The sequence below is a fragment of the Schistocerca americana genome, chromosome 1 (genome assembly GCF_021461395.2).
Source record: "Schistocerca americana isolate TAMUIC-IGC-003095 chromosome 1, iqSchAmer2.1, whole genome shotgun sequence".
Classification (NCBI taxonomy): Eukaryota; Metazoa; Arthropoda; class Insecta; order Orthoptera; family Acrididae; genus Schistocerca; species Schistocerca americana.
The window spans coordinates 796,007,624-796,024,590 of record NC_060119.1 but is presented as its reverse complement, the minus strand read 5'-3'; the positions used below and the strand labels follow the sequence as shown (position 1 = coordinate 796,024,590).

The following is a 16,967-nucleotide window of genomic DNA, read 5'->3' as shown; positions in this document are numbered from 1 at the left end:
TCTAGATAAGCTACTCATTCTTCAAAAAAGGGGTGTGAGAATAATCTGTGGAGCAAAATATAGGGAATCTTGTCGCAACTTGTTTCCAAAAACAGAGGTGTTAACTGTTGTAAACACATACATTCTAAAAGCCATATTGCCTGTGAAAAGACTGCACCCAAACACTTATTCAGATTTCCACCAGTACAATACTAGAAATAAAGAAAGATTTTACATTGGCAGCCACAGAACAGCACTTTACGAAAGGGGGCCTCAGTATGCATGTATAAAATTAGCTAATGCACTACCTAGTGCAGTCATGGCTCTTCCTACAATTAAACTGAAACATCAACTTAGGAAATTTTTAGTAATACACCCTTTCTACTCATTAGAAGAGTACCATACTTATATGAAGAACAAAAATGCTTTGTGAAATTATGTGAATAGAAATCAGTAAACATCTTATTGTAATTTTGTTGTAAATTAATGACGTATTCAGAAGAATGTGTCTTGTGTATTGTACAAATAACTTTAATCATTACTGTTTCTTTGTACATGTGCAGTGTACCATTCGATGTTGAATAAAGCTATTATTATTATTATTATTATTATTATTATTATCCAATAGTGACTCAAACTTAATACTGCTATTTCACTGATAGTGAGTATGGTAAGAAATCAAAACATGCATTCATACATAATGTTCCATAAATCCCGGATGTGGAATGAGACAAGTGATGATTAACAGACGAGCTGCAGCTGATTTTATCAACTAGTTCACACTAAATGCTTATCTAACTTCGCTGATTTCAGATAACACTGACAGCTGGCTATATATAGGAAAATTTAAAAATTCATTTAATATGAACATCAGTGTTAACTGGCATTTACATCCCCAGAGTACAAATATTCTTCTACATTATAGGAGTGACTCATAAGGTTACTTCAATTTTGAATGTCTAGTGATTTATAATTTTCAGCCTGATATCTGCTGGAAACCTATTACAGACTTTTGTGCCAGAATATAAAACTCCATTTTGATGCAGGATGCAGGAAATTATGTTTCTGAAATAAAACACTTTCAGTTGTATATGAACTTTTACAGGAACACAGCCAGTTTTATGATGTCAAATCATGTCTGGTGTGCATCTAGAAGATAGGAAATGTACAGTCAACATTATGATTAAAAAAGAACAGATATGTATCCTAGTAATCTATGCTCTATGATGACCAATATAAAATACTAACTATCAGTAAAATATTTAAGCCCTGATATGGAAAGGAGAGAACTCAACCTTCTCAAAATAAAATACTGTTACCCACAACAAGCAGGGCATTGTAGTTCAAATTGACCATTTGAAAAACTGATATGATTTTCTTTCAAGGGCGTAATGCCATAGTTGTTCAACTGCTTGGTTATTGATTCTGGGCTTGTTGTATGCTCTTGTGTCTGGTCTTTTGGTTTTAATGACTTTTACACTGAAGTAATTTATAATTTATATGGTTGTGTTGTGTCAAAGGGGAATGCAATCATTCCTGTGATATTTGGATATGCGTGAAAATGTTTGTAACTTCCTGCTATGCATGTGGTGGTGCTTGTGCCACTCATAACAGACATGAGCACAATGACTAGCAGTGTAGCCCTGCACAGCAAGGTGGTAGGAGGGTTGCCGCTTCCTGGTATGAAGTGGGTTTTCTCAACCATGAGCTTTCAGTGTTGCTAGCTGGGGCTTTTTACCTTTTCTTGTTTTCTTATTTTGCTCTTTCCATTGTAGGTAAATGCACTTTCAACATGGCAAGTTGTCTACTGGTCAATTTGAACTATAACATCCTGCATGTTTCAAGTAACAGTATTTTATTTTTAGAAGATTGAGTCCCCTCATTCCCTTATCAGGGCTTAAATGCTTAACAGACACATGAGAATTTCATATTGGTTGCCATAGAGCATAGATTATTAGGATAGGTATCTGAGTTGTTGTTTTATTTATTTATTTTTGTCATGATGTCGATTCTCCATTTGCTTTCTTGTAGATGTGCGCCTGAAGATGCAATTTGACATTATGAAATCCATCATGTTCCTGTGAAAGTTCATATACAGCTGAAGGTGGTTTATTTGAGAAACATGGATTATTTTAGCCATGGTTGCCCTCAACAGAGATCTATTTACAGTATATGGAAATTCTTTTTACTTCTAATATTGTAGTTACCAAGCAAGGTGGTGAAGTGGTTAGCACACTTGACTCGCATTCAGGAAGATGACAGTTCAAACCCACATCCAACTGTCCAGATCTAAGTTTTCCATGATCTCCCTAAATCACTCCAGGCAAATGCCAATAAACCCAATATTCCTTCCTCCTAGTATTGTGGTTATGAATTTTTTGGTTCATTCTAAATTCACTTTCATTATCAATCAAAAATACCATTAGAGAGCAAATAATTTTTCCGAAATCCTTAGGAGATGTATCCAGCCAGCATAATGTAGGAATCAAGGTGTGTGTGTGTGTGTGTGTGTGTGTGTGTGTGTGTGTGTGTTTTCCTTCCTTTTCTGAAGAAGACTGGTCAAAAGCTCTGTGAGTAACAGTCTTTTTGTTATAACTGTCTGCAACTCAATGTACCATCCTTACAGTGAGTAGCAATCTATCCTTTTCATAATAGTTGTTACTTTCCCCTGAGTAGAATTGTGGCATTATTGTTGTATGAGTGTACACATTTAAGCTTAGATCATTAATATACAGAAGGAACAGAAGTGGTACTATTACTGATCCTTGGGTACACCATATTTGATTATAGTCTGACAAGAGTACAGAAACAACAAGAATATGAAAAGGATAGATTGCTGCTCACCATATGGAGTAGGTGTTTAGTTGCAGACAGGCACAGTGAAAGACTGCTGAACATTTAAGCTTTCTGATAAAAACAGTTCTCCTACTAAAATAAAAAAACTTTCACAAACACGACTCACACACACACATAGCCATTGTCTGTGGGTGCTAGGGCCCTACTGTGAACTGTAACTGCATCTGACTTGTGCAACAACCTGTTGAGGTAAGTGGCAGAATAGGGATGGGGAAAGATGCAGCAGGGACATGGTGGGCACAGTATGGACTGCTAGGTGAGATTTCACCTGCACATTGGCACTACTCAGAAAAGCTGATGTTGGTAGGTTGGATCCAGATGGTGCATCTGTGAAGCAGTCACTGAAGTGAAGTGCATCATGTTGGGCAGCATGTTCAGCAACTGGGTGGTCCAGCTGCCTCTTGGCCACAGTTTGGTGGTGGCCATTCATGCATACGGACAGCGTGTTAGTTGTTATGCTCAAGTAGATAGCAGCACAGTGGCTGCAGCTTAATTTATAGATCACATGATTGCTTTCACAGGTAGTCAGGTATTTGATGGGATAGGAGAAGCCTGTAATAGGACTGGAGTAGGTGGTAATGCAATGATTTATGTGATAGGTCTTACATCTAGATCTATGGCAGGGATGTAAGCCCTGAGGCAGGTTGTTGTCCGATCCTGGACTTTCCATGTTTGACGTGTTGAGAAATAATTTTTTGTTACTTATTAGTGCACTTGATGCTTACTGCTTACTTATTTTTGCCCAGGAAGGAACTGAACCAGTTGCGGGACAGACCTCAGAAATCATACCTTTCAAGCTTTGATGGCAGAATCCTTTGATCCACCAAGTCAAAAGCTTTTGATAGACTGATAAATACTTCTGTTGACTCCTGATTCTTGTCCATCAGGCTAGATTCACAGTTGATGCCCTCATACATGGCTATTCTTGTTGACCTCTCACTTCTGAATTCTTGTTGCTCATTACGTAGGATATTGCTTTTCTTTACAAATTCTGTAAGTTTGTCATCTATAAAATTTTCCAATATTTTTGAAATGCAAGAGGAAACTGTGATAGGTCTGTAGTTATTTACATTATCTCTCTCACTTTTTATATATACCGGAATAATCTTAGATGTATTCAGTACATTAGGAAAAGCGCCTTCTTGAAGTGAGTAGTCACATAAGTGTGCAAGTATTTCAATTAGGTTCAGAGCACACTTCCTTAAGATTGTTGCAGGGGCATCATCAATGCCTGAAGTTTTTGAGTTTTTTAGTCCTTTTATTGCTTTTGCTACACTATCTTGTTAGACGTTGCTGATGTACATTGACCTACTGCATGTACTTCTTTTATATTAATTTAATTTAATATTCTTATTTATGTTTGATTTTATCATATTATCAGTAACACTTATAAAAGAGTTGCTAAACATGTTCGCTTCTTTTAAGGAGTTTGTTAGCTTTTTATTTTCTTGTACATGATGCTCTATTTTTGCCAGATTTTGTGTGTGTGTGTGTGTGTGTGTGTGTGTGTGTGTAACTCTCTACATGTCCTTCACTTCATTTGTTGATTTATAAATGTATTCATCATTATGCATTGTTTTTGCTGCTCTTATTAATTTTCTTAGCATTGTGAAATATTTTTATAGTATATGTGTAATTCAAGTGAGGAATTATTCAAGTTATACATTTTATGAAATAGTCTCTTCTTCTGGTATGAAACCTGTATTGCCTTTGTGATCCAACTATTTGTACTATAATTGCCCCTTGTTGCTAAAGTTTTCTGCAGAAATGTAGTTAAAAAGAAATGGGTTTGTGGTGACTCTGAACAATAATATTGCTGATGGACAATGTATACACTCACTTTTGGAGCCATAGTTAGTACACTCTGTGGTTTAGTATTGAACAGATGCTACATATTGTGCTAAGTTGAAATAAAACAGTGTGTACAGAGTGCAGTGTGGTTGGTAATAGTTCAGACTAGAGTATGAAAACCAGCACATTAATGACACTGAGTCGTGAATATGTGATTTGCATTTTTGATTGTGATCACCAGCGTACGTGCCATGCTTACTACACCATCTTGCCAGACTTTCGACCAACACCAGTGTGAGTGCTGTGGATGTGTGAAGTGACAGTGACTACTGACATAGTGAACAAAATGAAAATTTTGATCAACCTCAAATTACTAGTGTATCTTGTGTGTTGACAATGATGACTTGCAACATTAGTTACTCTACAGGTCCAATAATAGGCACACTACATCAGTACTCCACATATGCGTTAATACAGTGCCCTCACTGTATACAAAATTTAACGTGACAAACCGCACCTCGAATGACCACTGTCTCACCAATGCAGGCCACACAACAACAACAACAATGGGCTTCCACCCCTACATTATCAACTGGCTTTCCTCCAATGGTGACTACCATGGTGCCAACCTCAATGGCATAATGTCACCAGGCAACTGTAGCAAATATCCTGCATTTCAAGCTTCCAAGGACTCATCTCAGGTGGCATTCCATATCACGATGGAACAACAGCAGCTGGAAAACAGTCACGGTGCCATGTTGCCACTCCCACCACAGTTACCATACGGCAGACAGTACAGCAACTACAAACCACAACATCCAACACACATGTAAGCTGTCAGCACACCATGCCCCTTCACCAAGCCAAACATTAAGCTCCTGCCATTCCGTGTGGATGATGCAATGTAATGGTTTGCTACAGCTGAATGCCTTTTGCACACTATGACATAACACAGTTCAGAAAAATTCGTTGCACTAATATGTCACTTAGATGAGCACACCGAGTGAAATCCTCCTGTCACTGCCAACCTCCAATAAATATGAGGTGGCAAAATGAGTGATTCTGAGAAGATTCACTCACCCACCAGAACAATAACTATATTAAGTGTTGACAATGGCACTCCGTCACAGTTGTGGCGCTGTAGCCAGCACTCAACTGACACAAAGGTCATCAATGATTACACATTGTGAACAATCTGGGTTGCAAAGTAGCTGGCTGCAGTCCAAACAGCACTGATAGTCCACGAGCAGCAACCGAAGGAAAACAGACTCACACTGGCCAACAGAATATACGCCTTTGCATGTCAGGACAGCTGCCACCCAGACAGATCGCCCCACAACGTCATGCCACACTGCAATGTTGGTTCACCACAACTCACTACAGAACTACATCTGCACTGCCCCAGCAGTAGTGACATTCAGCCACCACGACGAACTACCATGACTGAATCAGACAACGCTGATGCTGCATGCTGGTACCACTGAACATTCGGTAGTAAGGCACAAAAATGCCAATCTCTGTACTGGCACCCAAATGCTACCAGTGGGAAGAAATAGGCACACTCACCTGCCACATAACAACAAGTCACCTACTGGCTACGATCACCATGCGAGGAGGTGGAAGCATTGTCAACACAGATGTCGTAGACGACACTCAGTTACTGATTGACACAGGGTCCAACATCTGTATACTCCCACATCACCTTGCTACGGTGCGATACACCTTAGAATATCTGCACCTCCCGGCCACCAGTGACAGTCCTATACAGGTATGTGACACCATGACCAGAACAGTGACTTTCACCAATGGAGTACAATGCATGTGGACTTCCTACATAGCCAATGTCATGCAACCAGTTGTCAGGGTGGACTTCTTGTGACACTTCAAACTTTCCTCTGAGTTCTAATGGTTAGCATTGTACCACCATGACACACACATCATCATCCACCATTCCATCCTCCGCATCAGTGCCACCTTATGCAACAAACATTCACTGCACTGGACAAGTTGACTACAAACCACTTACAATTCCTGGATGCGCGTGAAGAAAGCCCCTCATTGTGCCTGCAACTTCAGTCACTTACCCAGGAGCTCAACATGGCCTCTGATATAGTTGATGCATTAAAACAGCAATGCACATGCTGATCTATGGGACCCAGAGCTTCCTCATCGACTGCACCAGAACCACGCCCACAGTCAACTTGGGTGGACAAGTTGGCACAGGTATGTACTTTGCATTCTGCCTCGCCTGCCTCCCTGGCCCATGCCAGTGTCACTGCAGTCAGTGTATTTGTGTGCCATACAAAATTTAATGGTCCATAGGATTATCATTACACTGGAACCCGTGGTACAACACAAGCTGTGTAGACTAGATCGTTAAAAACTCAACACTGCAAAAGCAGAAGCAGTCAATCAAATAATGTCGTGTGGTGTGCTTCAACAATCTGACAGCCTATGGGCCTCACGAATGAAAGTGGTTCCGAAGAAAGACAGGACAGTACACGCGTGCAGTGATTACTGTACATTGAATGCTTGAACTGTACATGACTCCTACCCAGTACCAAACATTCAAGACTTTATCCACAAACTAGCACTGATTGCAAGAAAGCATATTCAAAAAATTGCAATCATCATACCTTTCAGTTTGTTTGAGTTCTTGGTAATGCCATATGGGGTCAAAACACTGAGGAGATGTGGGAGCATTTCCTCACTGCTACATCTACGTAGATGATATATTAGTGTTCTCTAAAGACAATGGAGCACTTGACAGACACCTCAAGCAAGTTCTTGTGCCTTAGATGAAGCGGGCATTGAAATTAACAAGGACAAATTTCAGCTTTTCCAGAAAGAAGTCACATTTCTAGGATACACCATCTCTGCTTCAGGAATATGTACAATGGATGACCAGCTGGCACTTGTATGAAATCTCCCCTGATCACAATTGTTCCATGACCTCCAGTAATGTCTCAGGATCTTAAATTTTACCAGACAAACATCCCAAATGCAACAGACATCCAGGCTACCCTCACTGATGCGTTAAAATGACCAAACATCCATGAACATTGCCGGCCCACATGGACTGACGATTTTCAAGTGGCTTTCACACATTCAATTGGTAGCTTGGTTTCAGCAGTGGCTTTAGCCCACCTGGTACCAGGCATGCTTCTTACAACTAATAACAATGCCAGCGAGGTAGCAATAAGGATGGTACTCCGACTAATCATTGATGAGCAAGTGCAACCATTCTGGTTTTTCTCCAGAAGGCTCTTGAAAGCCCAAACACAGTATTTTGCATTTGACCAAGAACTTTTAGTAATCTATGAGGCTGTCCACTGCTTCAGTGAAGATATTGACGGGGGAGCAGTTGTGATTTATACAGACCATAAACTGATCAACATCCATCAACATGAGTTATTCTGAGACAATTTGTATTTACTATGGATGTCTGCTACTTAATGGAGCGGATAAAATAGTGGTGGACTACCTTTCATGGATCAATACCATATCGCTTCAACTGGACTGTCTCAAAATGGCATGGGGACTGATGTCAGATCCATTGATTTTGGCACGTACTTCTGACCCAGCAACCAGTTTCAAGATTGAACATTGTCAGCTATCAGACACAGATGCAGTTCTACTCTTTGATTCTTCACTTGGAAAACAACAGCCACTGGTCCCAGTGTCCTTTTGCAAAGTCACTTTTTGGTCATTACACAATCTTTTCCAACTGGGAATATGGTCCACAATTAAGCTTGTATGGCCAAACATTAAAAGTGACTGCAAAGTATAGACATGCACTTGCAAATGGCTCTGAGCACTACGCGACTTAACTTCTGAGGTCATCAGTCACCTAGAACTTAGAACTAATTAAACCTAACTAACCTAAGGACATCACACACATCCATGCCTGAAGCAGGATTCGAACCTGCGAGCGTAGCGGTCGCTCGGCTCCAGACTGCAGAGCCTAGAACCACACGGCCACTCTGGCCGGCTGCACTTGCGTTATCCATCAATAAAGCAAAGTCAGCCATCACACGCAACCACTGCTAGGCTACTTCACAGTTCCAAGGGGATGATTTTTTCATGTATCATTAGGACAAAAATACAACCTCTGCATATGTGATCGTGTGACATGATGTACTAAGGTGACACCAATGACCAACATCGATGGACTAAGATGACACCAATGACCAACATAACAGTGGTAGCCATAGCTGCATAGATGGATTGCCCAGTTCAGGTGTCCATTCACAATAACAATGGACCAAGGATGATGGTTTGAGACCTTGCTGTTTGAAGCATTATGCAGCGTGTGCAGCATTCACTGCTGGCATATGACAGCATATACCACCCATAGAGTAATGGTCTTGTCAAGAGGTGGCACAGAACAGTGAAAGCAGTGCTCATGTGTCACAGCAGTGAATGAGTAGAAGCACTCCCTTGGGTCTTGCTAGGGGTGTGAACTGCCACAAAAGAGGATCTACAGGTGTTCCTGGCCAAATTGCATTATGGAGAGACACTGTGACTACTGATGGGCAACAGCCCACAACGATTACCAGAACTACTACAGATGGCACAGAGAAGAATTCAGTGCATCACAATCCCATTGCCATAGGCTCATAAAGCACTACCTACCTTCATGCACAAGGCTCTGGCCATGACGCAATTTGTCATGCTGCATGACAACACAGTCCGACCAGCACTCACACCCCCCTACAAGAGCCCATACCGATTCATCAGCCACAGTGACAACACCTTCCAAACCAAGGTCAACGGTGAACAAAAAATGGTGGCAATCAACTGTCTGAAGCCACCGTGAGCCCTGAAAGATCTCTCCACTGATACCACACCACTTTCATTGTTACATCCCACATCAGTGGAACATGAATGTCCAGTGTTACCCACACAAGCCAACAACAGGGGATGGCGAAGTGCCACCTCAGTTTTCAGCTGATTTCAATGCCCCTCTCCACCCCCCCCCCCTCCCACCCCTCTGTGACACCTCAAGGATTACAATCTCACATAAGTGACAGCAGCTATTCATCACAATGGTAGTCCCTCCACCTGTGCTCTACACTCCATGGGGGGACTCTGTGGGGACTCTAAACAATATCACTGACAGACGATGTATACGCACTCTTCTGGACTCATAGTTAGTACACTCTGTGCTTTCATATTAAATTTATTGTTCTAAGTGGAAATAAAATGATGTGTACAGAGCACAGTGCAGTTGGTAATAATTCACTGTCATATCACCTAGACTGTGAAAACTCACCACAGGTTAATGTATCAAATCAGATGTTGAATTTTTCATTTTGATCATTATTTTTGTAAACCTGTGACCATTTTTCTTTTTTTATTAAGTTAAGTAATTTATATTATCCTGACTATAGCTTCTACATGTGGTTCTTAAAGACATCTTGTTAACAGTACTACCTTTTACATTCAACCTTAGTATTTGAGCAAGATGGTCACTAAGGCCTACATTGAAAATTTTTTCTGAAGTGCTGAGTAGAAACTGACCAAAAACCTTCTGCCTTTAAACTGTAGGATGTTGCAAGGTTCGAAAGGGCAACTCTGTTTCTATTTTTTGTGAGAAAATCAAAGTTGAAGTCGCAACAGATTATCAAATCACACTTCATTTTATTTACTTTGTTCAGTGATGACTCCAATTTCTTTAAGAAAAGTTCATAATTTCCAGATCTGGGCTTTTGCACTTATCCACACAACTGCTTAACACTTCAAGCGAAAAGAAGGGAAGTAGGGCGTACATGTATGCTTTGTGATGAAAATCCATCTTTCTGTTGTTGGAGCTGTGTGGATTCTCTTGCATGCTGCATAAGCTCTTGGGTGCCATTTTTCATATTTTTTTAGTAGTTTAATTTGTGGTTTCTTATATGTAAGAAATTTTCTGTTTTGACCACAGTTCAAATGTAAACCTCACCTTTATCATTAATGTCAATTTACCAGTCATATTGATTCCATTTAATTTCATAATTTTTATGAATTTTACTGTATCACTGTACAACATAGCTTTAAATGCACTCTAATATATCAGGTACATATTATTTAACATACTGAATTCTGTGTTGTCATTGTGTGCTCATTAGATAATTTCAATTAATTTTGTTTGTTTAGTGCAGAAGCCAATGATTTGGCTCTCCAGCTTGCAAAAATGTATACAAAGAGAAGAGATGTTGTTGTCATTGATGGATCTTTCCACGGTGCTGTTAATTCACTTCTTGAAATCAGTCCAAAGGCTTTCAAGAACCTTCATACAGGTATTACTTCTTCAGGCAATATTTGCTGTGCTTTAGTATAAGTTAGTTCATTTCATCACAATTTGCATTTAATTAGAAAAGTGTAGGTTTTTCAACATATTCTAGTTCTGTAATTCATTAATTGTACTGTGCTGTGTGCTCAGTAGTAAATGATGTAAAGCTAATTCAAAGTAATAGATTGTTGCCAACAGTTTTCAGTGTTTGTTTCTTTTTGTGACTCTTGTTCAAAAACACCGCCATCAGTCTGAAAACATTTTATAGATCATGTAGACAGTTTCTGTGACAGTCTTCTTCACCATGAGCACAACCCTTTAAAATATAATAAGATGATTCCTTCCTTGAATCCAGAATGAAGGAGATGGGATGGTGTCCACCACTGTGAGGGTGGGTCATGAGTCACACTCGGATAACTCAGCTGGCAGTTCACTTGCCCATGAGCGGCAAAGGTCTGCAGCTCAAGTCTAAGTCTTGTACATAGTACCAGTAAGTTTCATACTCCTTCCTTGTTTGCCACTACTGCTTGGGTTTTAATCATCTACGTAAATCATAATCTAGTTGTACAAGTTTAAGTGACTGCTGACCATACAGTAACATCACATGATTGATCCAGATCCAAAAGGAGTTGCATATGAATGAGGCTGCATTTGAATTACTGTATAGGCACCCATTTCATGTGCTGTCCACTGTTTGATGCACTCTCAGCACATAGCTACAAAGTTTTGATTCCACACACCAATCTGCATCTACCTTCATACACGTGCCATCACTTTGGGAGATGTTCTGCAGCTCTGAACAACTGTAGAGAGAATACAGCAGGAAAGAAATCCTTCAACACCCTGGTCTTCCTTCAACAGTGTTGAGATGAGGTCATCTTAACACATTTTGCAAAACTGTGGCACCCAGTGAAACCAAGGAACACCAATTGGATATGATGGAAGGTGGGCATGACCATAGTAAGGGAAAACATTTGCTTCACACAGAGACAGATAGCTGGATAAGAATACATTATTCATACTCACATGCCACCTATTAGCACATTACCAGTACATAACCTCGTAGTGCATGAAATGCACCTCATACACCAACAGCAAAACAGAAAAAAGTGAAAAATGTTTCACATGTGCAAAAGGAATCAGCATATTTGTCAGGAGCTCAGGTGAAGCACAATGAGACCAGTAATGCTGGAACACATCTGATAGAGAAAGAACTGGATTCGGCTACAACTTCAGCCCTCTCAAAATGGATGAACTTTGAAGTTATCCCAAGAACCATACTGGTATGGGACATTATTAGTGTTTTGGAAGGAACAATTTGTTGCTTGCTGACAGAAAAAGTTGAGGAAATTAAGCAGGAAACCTGTAGGGTCATAGCCACATTCAGACTTGTGAAACCAAATATGATATCAGTGGAACGTTTGACCTTACAGTCAGTAGAGTAAGATGTTGACACAATGATTCTGCTTGCAGACAAAGGGAATACAATGACACTAATGCATTCCAGCAACTACTGTAAGCTCTCTCTGTTACAGGACCTGACCTACAGTCTCAAGAAGGCTATGTAATGACAATGACTAGGAAAACAAATAGCTCTGCTAAATAGCTCAGATCTACCAAAAGAGGTGAAGGAGTGCCAAACATGTATTTACATCCCAGAATCCATAAAGAAGAACTGCCTCTTTGGCCAGTAGGCAACACTATTAGCTCACCACCATATGGAATGGCCACATACTTAACTAAACTTGTGAAACCCCTTGTTGGACACTGTGATAACCATTTCAGGAACTTTGCCAGATTTGTAACAGTACTTAACAGGTGGAGTGGAGAAATGATCTTTGATGTAAAAAAAACTCTTCATGAAGGTGCTCTTCATGTCTCCTTGGGATTTCTGGAGAACCACTTAGTCACTAATAGAAAACCCTTTCTACATGCACCCGTCATACCATAGTTCAGCTGCATTGGGGAGTTTCATGAATAAATAGATGGAGTAGCCAAGGGATTTCCACTGGTCCCTGGAATGGCAAATCCCTGCATGGAAAACATTAAGGAGGTCACACTTCAAATACCCAAGCACTTGTTCTTACCACCACCAAAGATATAAAATAGTCTTGGCTTGCCAAAGATATGTATAGAATATCTTATGCGAATATGATTGCCAATACATATGGCAAATGCAGCACTGTATTTTGAAGCTTTGTGAGGGTTCATTAGGTGTCTACATCTGGGACACAGAGAAAAATTAGCAGGGACACAGCACATCCTAAATGAAGAACATATGTTTGGTTCTGAGAACACCCAGCTGTGTTGAACCAATTGTTTTTGGGAGAGCATAATAAAAGAATTGATAGAGGAATCCATGAAAGTCTTGTCAGTTGAGATGAGTGCTGTCAACTCAGTTGCACATGGATTCCCATGTTAGCAATCATGCACCAGCAGTGGGCAGCACACAATTTTGATAAAACACAGTATATACAGTTCCGTACAGTAAATGGCACAACTCCAGTAATAAATATAGACTTTGAACAGAAGTCTGTAGCTAAGGTAGAATTTTCAAAATTTTTAGGTGTGTCCATTGATGAGAGGTTAAACTGGAAGGAACACATTGATGGTCTGCTGAAACGTCTGAGTTCAGCTACGTATGCTATTAGGGTTATTGCAAATTTTGGTGATAAGAATCTCAGTAAATTAGCTTACTATGCCTACTTTCATTCACTGCTTTCATATGGCATCATATTCTGGGGTAATTCATCGTTGAGTAGAAATGTATTCATTGCTCAAAAACATGTAATCAGAATAATTGCTGGAGCCCACCCACGGTCATCCTGCAGACATCTATTTAAGGATCTAGGAATCCTCAGAGTAACCTCAAAGTATATATATTCGCTTATGAAACTTGTTGTTAATAATCCAACCCAGTTCAAAAGTAATAGCAGTGTGCATAGCTATAACACCAGGAGAAAGGATGATCTTCACTATGCAGGGTTAAATCTAACTTTGGCACAGAAAGGGGTAAATTATGCTGCCACAAAAGTCTTTGGTCACCTACCAAACAGCATCAAAAGCCTGACAGATGGCCAACCAACATTTAAAAATAAATTAAAAGAATTTCTAGATGACAACTCCTTCTACTCATTGGCTGAATTTTTAGATATAAATTAAGGGAGGGAAAAAAAACAACTTAAACATTAGTGTCATGCAATATTTTGTGTAATGTTATATCTTGTACAGACATCTTTTATTAACCTGACACGTTCCACATCATTACAAAGTGTCGTATTCATGATCTATGGAACAAGTATTAATCTAATCTAATCTAATCTAATCCACCCAGAGATTTAAACACATCCTCTGGCCCCGATCCCAACCATCTTTCTCTCTCTTCCTCCTTCTCCCTGACTTCTGGTCACATAAGAACCCCAATGCCCACATCTAAGGGGAAATGGCAGTACTCCATTGCATATAAATAGGAGAATGAGGGGAGGGTATCTGCAGTATTTTTACAGTTCATCAGACTATGATGAATATGACACCCATCATAACATCGTAATATTTTTACACTACCACCTGGCTTGTAATGCCTGAGAGATTTACATCAGCAGTGTCCATCAAGAAACATTCACACATACTCCTTAGTGAATGGACTTCTCTTCAGAATTTATTTCTTCATCTTCTTTGATATTACAGCCCTTGATGAGGCTTGTCCTCCTCAGCAATCTGTCGCTATGCAACTGTGTTCTCTATCTCCTTTTTCTATCCTCAGATCTCCATCTAGGTAAGGTCAGTCAACACAATGTTCAGCCACCTTGCTCGTAGTCAGCCCTTCATACTGCTGGAATAAAATCTTCCTCTAATTATTCTTTTGGGCATTCAGTCATCTGCCATCCCCCCCACACGTCCTAGCCAGTGTATTCTCTGAGATTTAATAAATTGTTCTATAGCTTTCCCTTGTATAATCTGTTGTATTTCGTGTTTGTATCTTATTCTCCAACCCTCTGTTCCTCTCATAGCCCCATCAATTTGGTGTAGGATTCTTTAATGCCCCCAGATTGTTTATATCTGCTTCTGTTATCATCCACATTTTTTTATTTATATGCAGTAGCAACTGGCCATACAGAGGAATGGCATACTCTTAACCACGTTGTTCTTGTATTAGATAATTTTTAAATATTTGTACGTCCACATAACATGCCCTATATTCTGCTTGTATTCTTTTGTAACACATTGTCTCTGATTAATACCACTGGTTAAATGGACACCAAGATAATGGAAGCAACTGACACCTTTAAAAGATTTATTAGAGGTATTCAGGTCATGTGGTGTCTCTTAGCCTTCAAATGGGACATTATCACATATTTTGTCTCGTTTTTGTTACAGAAAGTCCAATTTTTGCTCCTCCTTTCATTACTTTGTACATTTCTCTAAAAGTTTTGATTTCACTTGCCATAATTCCAGTATCATTTGTATATACACATATATGACTGGATTTTATCATTACTGTACTTCTCTTGTCTGTTTCTTGAAAAGGAGTATGCAGAACTAAATTGAACTGGGCTGCAGAGAAACCATCACTCTGTATCACTCCATCTGTAAAATGAAAGCTCTTGGTCACTTTTATATTCACCTTTACTTTCACCATTGTGTTCTTCTCTGTTAATGCTAACCTTCTCAGTCTGTCACAGATACCATACTATTTTAGTGCTTTGTAACATACTAGCTGTTACCTGTGCCTGTACAGACATATCAGTAGTTCTGATATGGTGAATGATTGTGAGTAATTAAGCTGTTATATGTGTAATAATGTCAGCTGATGTACACTCCTCCCCCCCTCCCCCCATCCTCCCTAAAACTGTCACAAAGCTCAATGACATGACACACACTGCATCACTGCTGAGTGGTTACGCTGAGGCGAGTGGGCAGGAGCATGATTCTGTGCAATGTGCTATTGACATTGTTGTATATGCTGTGTACATTATTCAACAATTTTAATAATTTTTTGATATGTTCACTGATGTAAAAAAATTGTATTACATGTTTGATAACAAATAACTTGTCAGAAGTACCTCCATTTGGCCAGAAACCACATAAGTATTCTCTGAGGATATTTTCAGTGCACTGTTTTATCTTTTTGTGTAGCACCCCCGAAAATCAAGCACCCCTGAAAAATCAAGTCCAGACCCAAAAGCAGGGTCATCAATGAAATACAATACTCAACACTGAAAGCAGATTTATTATGGACACCAACATACAGACAGAACAGAACTGCCTTGTGGACAGTGTGTGTTGCTGTTTACACAAACAGAGTATGTTCCACAATACACAAACATAAGAAACTTGAAAAATCTTGTAGAAATGATAAATAATAGAAAAAAAAATATTTGCTGGTGATCAGATTTGAACAGGTGACCCACAGCATGCCAGCCAGTGATACTAAACACTACCCCACACTGCATGCAACACAGCTGATGGCTTGGCTGACTTTCCTGGAGAAACAGCACCCCACTGTTTCTGAAGTTCTCATTGGAAGCAATTACAGAATTCTTCTATCTATGGATCATGTCAGTGGTCCTCTGTCTGGAGCACTGCAAGATCTTCATCTTTGGGTCATGTTGTCACATCCTCTTGACTAGTTTCCTTGAGTTGGAAATATTTCAGCACATGTCAGATTGGCAAGATGGCCACTGCAACTGTCATTGCATGAAACAGCTCCTGATTTAGATGTCATTTTTGTCACGCATAAGCTGTAACTGACAGTCAGTATTTGAAGTCCTATATGCATAAATGTGCAGGACATTACTGGTTAGATCTGTAGACTTCATAAACTATTTAAAGAATACAATTAAGTTTTGAAGACTGTTCCTTCACCACATACATCGAGAAGTGGCCATTCTACAACATCAGCAGCTGCATTGTGTCAGCCATAGCATGTGTCAGCACCACCAGCTGCAGCTGGGACACCACTCTGCATCAGGAGCTGTCAGTTGTCTTCCTTGCTGGCCACAGCCATGCCCAACTGTGGGGGCATCAGCTGACAGCCTCTTACAGATAAAATTCTAGAAGCAAGCAG

At 39.8% G+C, this 16,967-nt stretch overlaps 1 protein-coding gene across 2 annotated transcripts in view; it reads left to right on the top strand.

Annotated features, from left to right (window-relative positions):
* The window catches only part of LOC124612563 (5-phosphohydroxy-L-lysine phospho-lyase-like), a 294,771-nt gene that overhangs the window by 207,190 nt on the left and 70,614 nt on the right, over nt 1-16,967 (top strand). For both annotated transcript variants that reach the window (XM_047140842.1, XM_047140852.1), the window contains exon 4: nt 10,765-10,907. In XM_047140842.1, coding sequence (XP_046996798.1) covers nt 10,765-10,907 — 143 coding nt within the window. The remainder of the gene's footprint in view (nt 1-10,764; nt 10,908-16,967) is intronic.